This window comes from Vulpes vulpes, chromosome 8 (genome assembly GCF_048418805.1).
Source record: "Vulpes vulpes isolate BD-2025 chromosome 8, VulVul3, whole genome shotgun sequence".
NCBI lineage: Eukaryota > Metazoa > Chordata > Mammalia > Carnivora > Canidae > Vulpes > Vulpes vulpes.
The window spans coordinates 403,452-415,442 of NC_132787.1; the positions used below are offsets into that span (position 1 = coordinate 403,452).

At 41.5% G+C, this 11,991-nt stretch overlaps 1 protein-coding gene across 2 annotated transcripts; it reads right to left on the reverse strand.

Annotated features, from left to right (window-relative positions):
• Positions 1-1,416: 1,416 nt before the first annotated feature.
• On the reverse strand, positions 1,417-11,739 carry NEUROD4 (neuronal differentiation 4). 2 transcript variants are annotated; one of them, XM_025987770.2, is made up of 2 exons: positions 11,069-11,739; positions 1,417-4,925 (listed from the first exon to the last, which is right to left on the reverse strand). In XM_025987770.2, exon 2 carries the CDS (start codon positions 4,914-4,916, stop codon positions 3,921-3,923), a length of 996 nt encoding a protein of 331 aa, XP_025843555.1. In that variant the 5' UTR covers positions 4,917-4,925; positions 11,069-11,739; the 3' UTR covers positions 1,417-3,920. The 2 variants fall into 2 exon arrangements, with proteins under 2 accessions (XP_025843555.1, XP_072621217.1); XM_072765116.1 differs by having other exon boundaries at positions 10,927-11,729.
• Between the last annotated feature and the right edge of the window lie 252 nt (positions 11,740-11,991).

Sequence of the window (11,991 nt, forward strand, 5' to 3'; positions counted from 1 at the left end):
AACATGCAACACAATATTGAGCTTTTGTCGAAGGAAGGAAAGTCTTCTGAGATTTTATTGTAGAGTGTGGGGATGGGCCGCCTAGGTCACAGATACAACAGGATGTTATACGTAAAGGATGGCTGGAGGGGTGTCAGAAAGTTCCATCGGCTCTGGCTTCTTGCAGTTATGACATCCTTATGCACTAAGCAAAGAACCACTAAGAATCATTCAAATCTTTTGGATAAACCAACTTGTTCCAATCCTGGCTCCACCATTGACTAGCAGTGTGAGCTTGAATAGACTATTCTATGCCTTAGTTTTCTAATTTGTAAAATGAAAATAACAGTAGTGTCTCCCTTATAGGGATGGTTTTAAGATGGAATGAATTAGTACACGTAAATCACTTAGAAAAGTGACAGTACATAGTACACATCCAATAGCTGCAAGATGCGATTTTTGTTATCTGTCAGTTTATCTTTATTCCTCCAGAATATTATTTGTAGATTCTCTTAATAAAGTTTCAAATAACATGGATACATGATTATTCACTCAGTATCATGAAAGATTGGAAAAATCTAAATTATGTAATTTAATTTAATAAGCTATGGTATTTTAACATGGAACGCTAACCAGCTATAAGAAAGAATTAAGTAGCTTTTTATGACATGAGACAATCCTCCATGGTGTGTGTCGAAATAAATTAAAAGTAATATGCAGAGATGTGTTGCATTATACCACAGGTGGGAAAAGAGGAAAATAATGTGACTTCATATTTTTACCTAACGTGACTAACGTTTTCTTAAATGCATAGAACTCTGGTACCTAATAAATTAAATCTTAAAAAGTAGTTTCAAGTTGGAGAGTAGGTCCTGGGAAGGAGAGGAAAACAGTGGAAGTGGAAGGATGCTTTTTGTTTCGTATTTTAACCAACTTTCTCCCTTGACTAACCAATTATGTTTTATTATCATCATCATTATTTCTTTATCATCAGCATTTTATTCATGTAAGAAGGAACCCTGAAAGAAAAAAGGCAAGAGATGTTAAGAAGCAGTTGCCAAAAAGCATACTTCATAAATTTTGAAAAGTTGGTAGGTCCAATTCTGGATAATAGTGCGTCATCCTACGGGCCACCTCTCTGTGTTTCGATGGTTTAGGATGCCCATCGCCCTAGATTTCTGTAAATGGGAAGATATATTTTTCCCACCTGCTGATTACATAGTTGATTATGTGTGTGGCAGAGATCAGTGCTTCTATGTGTCTGGCTGCTTAGTTTAGACCTTTCAAATCTTCTGGCAAACAAGTTGAAACACGGGATGTAAGTTGCCCTGACAGACCTGCCTGTGCTCTTGCTGACTATTCACAGGACATAGAGTCCAAGAAGAATGATAGGTGAGAGTGAGGAAAAACTTTGAAGACAGACAATGCAACACAATGTCTAATAAAACAGCTTTATTTCTGCTAGAAAAAGGAGAGGAGAAACAGTCTGGGTTTTGTGTTTTTTGTTTGTTTGTTTACAAAAAAAGTTTAAACAATTGCTTTCTTTTTCTTGTATTTAATAAAGTACCGAGAAGAATGAAACCACCTTGGGTGAGAGCGTAGGCTCTTTCCAATCATTCTCCCAAATTTCAATTCAAATAGAAAGTCTCTCTGAACAATCCCCAGAAGGGCCTGGATCATGGGTACCATATTCCTCAAAAGCATAAGCAACAGATTCCCAAAAAATAACTGGCTCATCTTAGAATGAAGAGGGGAAGGAATCTGAAAATTTTAACTTGCATAGCCTTTCAAATTATTGCTTTTATAAAATCATTACAGGGAATTCTGCACTCAGTCTCTCCTTTTGCCTCACCCCAAACTCAGGAATTCCTAGAAAAATTATGAGCTACTTTCCAAACGAAGACTTCGGGAGGGTTTACAAGCGCATGTATGGAGCCCAAGAAGTTTGCATGAAAGGAAGGGGGAAATAAATTAAATAAATAATATCTAATAAATAGCTCCAACAACATTCATTATCTACAAACTTAAATGCCATAAAATGCTAGATCCCCCCAGTGTCTCACAAAAGTAAGTGCCAGGATAGCCTCAGAAAGGATGGCTTTGTAAACATTTTACTCGCCTCTTCCCTCTAGAGCAGTGTGGTGAGGGGAACCACTTTGGTGACTGGTGGGATTTAAGATCTCTCTGCAAGGGTCTTTCAAGGGGATTTACAAACCAAGGGTGCAAAATACAGTAGGGTCAGTGCTGCAAGCAAAATGGAAAGAGAGCAGTTTAGACTGTAAGGAGATAATAAATAAGAGGATGAAAAAGTCAAGATATACAGATAGTTTGGCAGGTTTTAGGGGATAGCTGAGCTGTAGAAAACAACAAACTAACTTGCCTTATCAATTTTAGTCATTGGCCCTATTTGGGTACCCTACATCCTAAACTTATCCTCTCTGACAGGAGCAGGATGCAGCCCACTATCATGTAAACCATTTAGGCTTTTAGTTTGTTTTAAATAATTGCCCTGGCATACTGAACAGACCAGTGACATTTCTCAGATCACATTTCTCTGGAAAAAAATTTTGACAAAATTAGTGTTAATATTTTAAAGGAAAGAAGAGTAATGTGAAGAAAACATAAATATCCTGCAAATCAGGATAAACCGGTGATGAAAACACAGATTGGTAAAAGCATTCACTGACCTTGATTTGATTTCTGCATCCCTAAGTCTGCTCACTTGGGATGTTATCTACAAAATGTAATAATATATTATGTTTTAGAAGTGAGAAAGAGGTAACAATTGGTGGGGGAGTAGATAAGGAATTATATATGCATTGGAAAAAAATCAAGTTTGATCAATAAACTCATTGGTGCTAATCCTTCTAGAAAATATAATAGAAATTATTGTGGATAGAGGTCAGCTGTTCTAACCATGTTTTCTGTAACAAATGAAATTTATCTTGCTAAAGAAAACTTAGTTTTCCTGTGGGCAGGTTATAAGGTAGAAGGAGGCCCCAGACTATGGTTAGTCAGTGTAGCCAACAGCCATTTTATTGCTCTTGAATATGGCCCTGGTTGTTTGCTGATTCCAGTAGCAGCACCTGAGTTTCTTCAGAATTTCCAGAGCCCCTGGGTTATTGAGGCTATGAAATGGTCTAGATGACTTCTCGAAATCCCACTGATCATAAAAGTCTGAGGTTATGGTGACTTGCTTGCCCCACCTCTTCTACTGAGGAAGTGCTTATGAAATATTATCAAGGATCAAATTGGTAGGAGATCTCTATTATGGTTCTGATATTACTAAGGAACGGATGTTCAGCTTTCAGCCAACAATAAAAGAGCTCATCTCTTTAAGAGATGAGCTAGTCACAGTGAAAGCCAAGTTAGGATTTTAGTCCTTGGAGGCTATTTTTAGTCAGATGCAAAGAAGTCCTATCAAATCCCCAAGAGAAATGCACCTTGTGCTCCTTTGGCCACACATATTGTCCATTTCTTATTATTCTTCAATCTTTTCAGTTTCAAGAAGTTTATAAGCATGATCATCAAAGTTATTGAATTTCATAGCTGTGAAGGACCTTAAAAATCATCTAGACTTAAAACAATTTCCCAATTATACCAGTAAATAAAGAGAAGCCAGAGATGGAAAATTAATTGGCCTGGATCATTCAATGAGTTTTTGGCATCATTAGAATTGGGCCCACGGCCTCTGTTTTATTCCTACAAGATTGTAAACAATCCAGTAATTTCACTTGAGGACCCTAACTAAAGAAATCAATACACTATGAGAAGCTGATGAGAAAAGAGGGTGGCAGGTGCAGGAGGGCCCAACTGGATTGGGACTACCGTGTTTGATATATATCTATAGGGTTCCGTTAAGGTCATTGAATCTTCAGCTCAATGATTTGAATCATGGGAAACATATTCACATTATTCTCTGCAATGCTTATCTTTTTGCCCTAATCAGTAAAGATTGTATTCAGTTGAGCCCCAATGCCATGGTGGGGGTAGGAATCATAGGACATATCTATGGGAACATCATAGCGAGGGGTACCAGCCTGAAAGGGAGTTGAATGCACATGCCCTGAGCTTAGATTTGCAGAGGGGTAATGTGGCATGAAGCTGTAAGACTTATCCAGGTCAGGAGATCCGTCTTGCTTCAAGGAGAAGTTCCCACTGATGCTCAAGGGGGGAGTGAGTGGGCCCTCATAAGGTGGTGTACTGCAGTCAGGTGGATGGCTCCCAAAGGATGATTCTCCCAAACTCTTGAATACTGGGGGTTTGAGATTAATAAGGTGTGTTTCCATATGGCCATAAGGAGGACTGGGGAGCCCAGGAGACTGGTAGTTGAAGTTATGGACAGAGATGGCAGAGTCACAAATAGGGGATTTCTCCTCATGCTTCTCCAGGAGGACAGACTGAGGGCCCAGCTGGAGGCATCCAGCCACCAGATTGCTTGTAGGCTGAGAGAGCCCTTTGCAGAGCATCTCCACAAAACCCTTCCCTTCAGGTGTCTGCCCAGTCTCCAGAACCTCAGACAAAGCCCAAATATAGTTCCTGGCCAGTCTAAGAGTCTCTATCTTGGAGAGCTTTTGGGTCTTTGAGTAACATGGCATGACTCTCCTCAGGTTGTCCAGGGCATCATTCAGGCCGTGCATCCGGGTCCGTTCTCTAGCATTGGCCTTGACTCTTCGAGCCCTGAATCTCTCAAGGCGAGCTTTTGTCATCTTCTTTTTCTTAGGACCCCGTCTCTTAGGCTTCTCCCCATCTTCTTCCTCCTCTTCTTCCTCCTCAATACTGTCATGCTCTTCAGCTAAGCTGCCAAGCATCCCATAAGCAGCTGATCTTCTCTCCTCCTCCTTCATCTCGTTCTGAGAGCCCAGACCTTTGTCCATCCAGGATGGTGTGTTGACCAACTCTGTTATCTCCTTGGATTTCACATAAGGTTTTGCCATTTCTAGATTCTGGAAAGGGAAATGGCAATTATTAGTGTCTGTGAATATCTGCTTTGATTTAAATCTAAACTTTCTTTTTATATCTTAGATGTAAAGCACAGAATGATATTGAGATTCAACTTATGATTATCCAGTCCAAGTCCACCATTCTAAACAAGTAATCTAAGACTCAAATAAATGCCCAGGACACTAATATATCTATGGAATATTACAAGAAAATCAGCTAAAGAAAATGAAAATTGACTTGATCATTCCTTGTAGTACCAGTGCCTAATTCTTTTTATTCTCTGGTGCTGTGTCTCATGGATATTTTATGCAAGAATAATGGATATAAGAGTCAAAACCTATTTTTCCTTCTTCCCAGAATACAGATCATGGAGGGAAGTAGATAAGGTGGGCATATAAATTATTGCCCAAATAGAGAAACTTCTGAAAGTAAAAGAGGATGCCAAAGTAGTTATAACTATAAAATATGCATAAAATAATTATAATTACTACAAAATTTTAAAAGCATATTAGTAAGTAAACTGTTGCATTTTATACCATGATATAAATGAAACACTGTGGTGTTTCGGTGTTTCTTTCAGACCACTTCGCTCTCCAGAGGACTGCCCAGCCTCTGTTTAGCGACATATCACATTTAACCTATAACATTTCATGTTTCCCACTGACTCTACCAACCGTTAGCTCCAAGCACCCTAGGAAAGAGCCATGCCACGACTGACCGGTACCCCACATGACCATGAAATAGTTCTCTCACCATCACCTGAAGAGCATTTTGTTTTTCAGCAAGGACCTTGTGGTTTGTCTAGTGTAGTGGTGTTAGAGGTGTTAGTGACATGGTGTCTAAAAGGATCAGGAAAAGAGCAGGGTTACCACTGACTATTTTTTAAATTTCCCCATATGTTACAGTGAAAACTCTTCCATTGTACATGCATCACCCATCACCATACAAGACTACGTCAGAGCAGCTAGATTTACAAGCCAGAAGTCTATAAAGCTTATTTAAGATTATCTTAGTGAAATTGTTATAATAATATTTCTTTGAAAATGAAAAATCTGGAACAAACACTATACTTAATGGAACATAGTGGTTGCAAACATGGAAATAGCCTGACTACTTTAATTCGCTCGCCTAACAGATACTGTTTAATCAGAATTTTCTTTGAAAACATTGGCAGTTTGAAAACCAGAAGATACCAGTGGTTTAGTAAACATTTTGCATTCAATTCTGGAAGAGTGAATTGTTTTGAGATTTGCTGAGCAATTTGTAGGTATATAATTTACCAAATAAAAGTATCTGAGAAGCTCCACTGGGGCATCCCAGTTTACCAGTTTAGTCTTTGAAATGTTAAACCTTCCATCACTTTTGTATAACAGAAAGGAGGGAGCATGATAAATGTTTTTTGATCCTTAAAGCTTGGGCCTCAAATCAATGCATGCAGGATTCAGTACATAGATTTTAAGAGTACAAATATACGATTTGATTTGTTTCTGGTAATTTGAACTTGTTTTCTTTGTAACCTCATTTACCTCCTATAAATAATTAATGTTACCACATTGCAAAAACAGCCTAGGTTTCATGTTAATCAGCACGGAAATCATGTCAGCTTGACTTACTCACTTAATAAGGCTTCCTGGGTAAGCAGCTTTATTGAAAACACACATTGGAACCTATTGGTCAACTGGCTGCCCAGGCCAAGTTAGAAAATCCCACTTTTAATATGGATGATGGAGCTTGTGTGCTGAGCTGCACTTCTAACTCAGCCAGATATCCAGAGGGAGGGTGAAGGACCTAATTAACTTTCTGTTAAAGTAACACAGACCTTTCTGAGGCAGGTGCACTCTGAGGCCAAAGAGGATGGAGTGGGCTTGGGAAACACAATGTTCCACACGTAATTATAATAACATTTGTGTGGCCTTATAGCCAACCTCTGAGGGAAATAGGGATTTATGCTTATTTTGTAATCAAGGTCACTGTGGGTCAGAGATTAAGTGACAGAAATGCAAAGATATAAAGCGGATAGAGCAGGACATAAAACCAGGTCTTCTGATTCCAAATCCTAGGTTTTATGTTTTTTCCTCCTTTCTTTTTCTATCACAGCTACAGGAATAAAGAAAGGCACTTTGACTCCAGAAGGTGTGGATCAGTCGAACTAAGTCACCAGGAAATGACCATCATCCAGAAAGGCTAGTTCAGGTGTTCTCTGCAGTGTTTGACTCTCAGGATTCCTTCCTCTTCCCAATTTTTTTCTTGTTGTTTCCACTCTTTTACTCCTTCCTCCCTTTTCTCCTCCATCTCCTCTTCATCATCATATCACCGGGTCATACTTACATGCATGGAGAGTTGAGCAGGAAGATGCGAGAGAGGAAAGAAGAGTCTCCTGAATTACTCCTTACAACTGAATACCATCCTAGCCTCTGTAATTGACCTTTTTACTATTACTATTATACCCACCTCCCTACCTCTGGACTCGAGCCAAACTCTGTTAATCCTCACCCTCATCAAGAACTAGGATTTGGAAAATAGACTATCTTTTACCTTTAACATAATGTAATGGTTCTGTCAGAGTCAAAGAGCTACTTTCAAATCAGATTATCAGCAGGTATGAAGGATAAGAAACAACTGGCTTTGGCTAAAACAGTGAAAAGGGCAATCAATTTTCATCTTTGTTCTCTTACCAACCACAGGAAAGATATAGATAGCTCCAGTTTAACTCTCTCTTTTCCCACAGATTCTGGTCCATTAGCTCCAAGAGGATCCCATGGGTATATAGTGTGGCTTTGAAAGCATAGAAGATGGAATAACACACACTGTAGGCCCAACTGCTCTGATCTCTGGTTGCTGATCTCAAACACATTACACAACTCTCTGATCTTCCATTTCCTTTTTGATAAAATAGGGATAAGGTATATTCAATGTGGTTCATGCAAGATAAATGAAAATAAGAAAAGATTGTATAGACTTTAAATGCGGTAGAATATTATCTATACATTGATCTTGTGTTAATTCTTGAATTTTCTTATCTAATCTATTTACACATTTGCATATTCAAAAATAAAAATAGTTTCTCACAGATAAGTAGCAAAAGTAGATTGTACTAACTACTGTGCTTCTTATTATCTTGAGGGAACCTCCTCTGATTGGCTCAGAAGTTGATCTCACAATTGCCCAACAGCCAGCCATTTTTCCCAGTGTGGCTGGACAGCAGACTCTGGAGTCAGATGACCTGAGTTTAAATTTCAGTTCTGTTACTTACTAGATGGAAGACCTTAGCCAGTTTTCATTACCTTTCTGTGCCTTATCCCCTCTGTTTAAAATGGGAATAATAATAGCCCTACTTCATGGGATTATTGTGAGCATCATGAGCTAATATATGTAAAGATTTGATCAGAGCCTGACATTGTAAATGCCTTGGAAGTGTTAGGTACTATTGTTCCTAAAGTTCATCATGACATCTTCTGGTCACATGGACAAAAATAAGTATGATTTCAATCTGTGTCTAATATTGAATTTATGCCAACAAAGGCCAATGTTTCTATGTTAACTCCCATTTTGAAACATTCCCTGACAAGCCCACCTCTCCAACCTCCTATTGAAACTGAATACCAAAGCTTCTCTCCTGTTGCAAGAGGTGAGGAAACAGACTTCTACCAGCTGTCTCTATCAGATTGACTCAAACTCTTCCACCATATTAACCAAGGAAGTTGGCTTCTTTAATTCTGTTTTATAATTGGGAGACAGCAGTTTGCGGACACTTCTACTCAGTTACACAAATTTTTAGGCGCATGAAATTTCTGGTGGAATACAGAAACTCTTGGCCCCTGGACATTTTTCCTTTTGTCTTTGATTAAACACTATTGGGGATAAGATTACCAACAGAATCAAGTGCCAGAGCTCTGAGGAGAGAAACAGTGTCTCTCAAATAGAAGTAAAGTCCAGGACTCTTCAGAGATGAAAAAAAGTTTTTTTTTGGCCTTTGAATTTTTCTACCTAAATATCTCCAATGCATCATCAAAAAGTTATCTGGAGGTTGGGGGGTGCGAGTGAGCAGGTCATGAACAACCAGATTTAGATTTGAAAATTGAAGATGTGTATGGTATAGTTCTGAGCTCTTATCACAGAAACCAACTTGGCTCCTCTCCAGAACAAGTATCTAATCCTACCATGGCTTTTAGCCTGTCAGTGAACTAGCACAGAGTCATATTGAAAGAACTATGAAACTGAGACCCTCTTCACTCATTTATTACTTACCTATTAAATGCACACAGAAAAAAAATATTTTCTTTTTTTATGCTTAGGGCAAAGTGGAAATAATATTTCTGTCTTTCGTATTTCATTTAGAAGCTTTTATGAAAAGCAAGGAAATCAAGCACTAGTACTTTGTAAACTTATAAGGCAAATGTAAAGGTTGGCAATTGTTTGGTAGAAGCAGAATGGGAAGCTCTATAGCACTGCACACAATATTGTGATACACCATTTTAAGTTTCCCCCAATTTTTACAAAAGAAATTAGTCCTCAAAATATACATGAGGCTGACTCCACTGTAGCAAAAAAAAAAAAATCAATGAATACTGGCTCTGGAAGTAAAATACAGCCTTCCCTGACTCCATCCTTAAATGCATTCTAATCACATAAAGCCTATTTTATTCTTTGATCTTGGAATTTGGACTTCCTTACACACCTATACAATATGACAAAATTTTCTCTTGTCATCTTTCCTAAATTTCACAGTTAGTCAATTCTCTCAAATTTGAAATTGTCTCTCACTTATTAAAAAACCCATTCTAGCAAAATGTTTGCTTAGGCAATGATTGTGACTATTCAATACTTTAATTACTGGGGCTGAGGTCACTGGGCATGACTATTATGTGGAGCCGTACTGGAATTCATATGACATTTTTACTATTTCCTGATTTGTTGTGGAGAAGTTTCAATTGATGAATAAGTGGGCAAGGAGTACTTGCATGTGTACGTACAATGATTAGACAGTGTCTTTCCTCTTGGAAGCTGATTGTACTCACTTCACCTCCTGATCCTATGAAAAAATCCTAAATACAGCAGGAAGAGAACTATTCAGCTAAGTTTCTAGGGAATCTGAGCACCAGACAGCCTAAATGCCTTGCTCAGAGTTGCAGAGTCTTCACATGGAAAAAACAGAATGTCGACCAAGGTGCTCACAATTTGCACCGCCTAAAACCATCCAGTGGGTTGTTTTCTGCTCTTCCTGCACAACTTTTTATAGTCTAGCACTTTCCCTCTTGGTTAATACCTGTACACACACACACACACACACACATACGTGCGTGCTCGCGCATACATAGGCACATCTTATCCAACGTATCCATGTCACACTTCACTTTTCATAACCTCAGATTCAAATGGTAAAGTTTGCAAACAAAAATTACTCAATCTTTCAGTTCCCCTCTCCCCTTGTTCTTGAACATTTCCTCTCTGGTCCCTCTGTCAAAAAAAAAAAAAAAACAACAAGGGAAGTGTTTACATTTATTAGTATTGTCCTGAATATATTTTGGGGGTGGTGAATGATGGATGAGTGGAAGGCAGAGGAGACAAAAGTATACATAGACAATCTTTTCTGACTTCTTAGCTGAAAGGGCTGAGGAAAAGCAAAGTTTCCCCCACTCCATTACAACTACCTAAGAATTTTTAGCAGAGCAAATGGGGGCAATGGTAAGAATATACCCCCATGGCTTTCCTTATTCTATTGCCATTCCCTGTCTTCCCCTGTCCACTCTCTGCACGACCCTAAAATGCTGGAGCAGACCAGCCGATTGGGTCAATTCTTCCAATGCACTTGCTAAGCCACCTCCGAAGAGCGGCTGAACTTTCTGGACACCTTTCCTCCTGCATTAATAAAATGAAAAAGTGGGTTGGACAGAAAAGGAGGATTATTTTTGAGGTCTAGTTCATAGAAATGATTGAGAGTATGAGTTCCCCTTCAGGGAGCACATGCCATGGGGATTGGTAAGACCGTCAAAACTTTAATACCTGTCCCACGAGGCCTCCCTGCTTCTCGGTGCAGGGTTCCTCAGCCCTACTCCGTCCTCTCCCAGCCCAAGGGCTCCTGAGGTCCGCAGGAACTTCCCACGGGAGCCTTGACGGCGCCGTCCTCCCGCCTCCAAGGGCTCACCTCCGCCAGTGGCCGTCCGGGTGTGGACGCTGGGACTCTGCGCCCCGGGGACACTCGGGAGCACCTGCCGGAGGCCGCCAAGGGGCCCCGCGCTTTCAGCACCGCGGGTGAGGACAGCTCCCGGACCGCGGGGGCTCAGGACCGCGGGTGAGGACAGCTCCCGGACCGCTGGAGTTCGGCACCGCGGGTGAGGACAGCTCCCGGACCGCTGGAGTTCGGCACCGCGGGTGAGGACAGCTCCCGGACCGTGGGGGGTCAGGACCGCGGTGAGGACAGCTCCCGGACTGCTGGAGTTCGGCACCGCGGGTGTGGACAGCTCCCGGACAGCTGGAGTTCAGCACCGCGGGTGAGGACAGCTCCCGGACCGTGGAGGGTCAGGACCGCGGGTGAGGACAGCTCCCGGACCGCTGGAGTTCGGCACCGCGGGTGAGGACAGTTCTCGGACTGCTGGGTTCAGCGCCGCGGGTGTGGACAGCTCCCGGACCGCTGGAGTTTGGCACCGCGGGTGTGGACAGCTCCCGGACCGCTGGAGTTCAGCACCTCGGGTGTGGACAGCTCCAGGACCTCGGGGTTCAGCACCGCGGGTGTGGACAGCTCCTGCCCTGCGCCTTCAGCACCGCGGCCCCGGGCAGCTCCCGCCCTGCAGCCGCGCTGCCCTTTTGAGGCCACCCTGGGGCGGGGCGGGGACACCGGCTGTGACCCCTCCCCGCCCGCGGGAGGACACGCCTCCCTCCCTCCCCACCGGCCGCGGGGACCCTCCCCTGCGTGCCTGCTGGCTATAGCTGATTAAAAGGGGAGAGCGGTTAGGGCAAGGGGAATAGGGAGGGGAGGGGAGGGGAGGGGAGCTGCTCCAGTGGAAGGTGAGGAAAGGAGGACTGGAAATTACAAAGATCTGGAGCAAGAGAAAGTTGGGGTACATTTGG

Excerpts from the sequence above, each read along its gene's own strand:
- NEUROD4 (XM_025987770.2), bottom strand. The coding sequence starts at position 4,916 with ATGGCAAAACCTTATGTGAAATCCAAGGAGATAACAGAGTTGGTCAAC.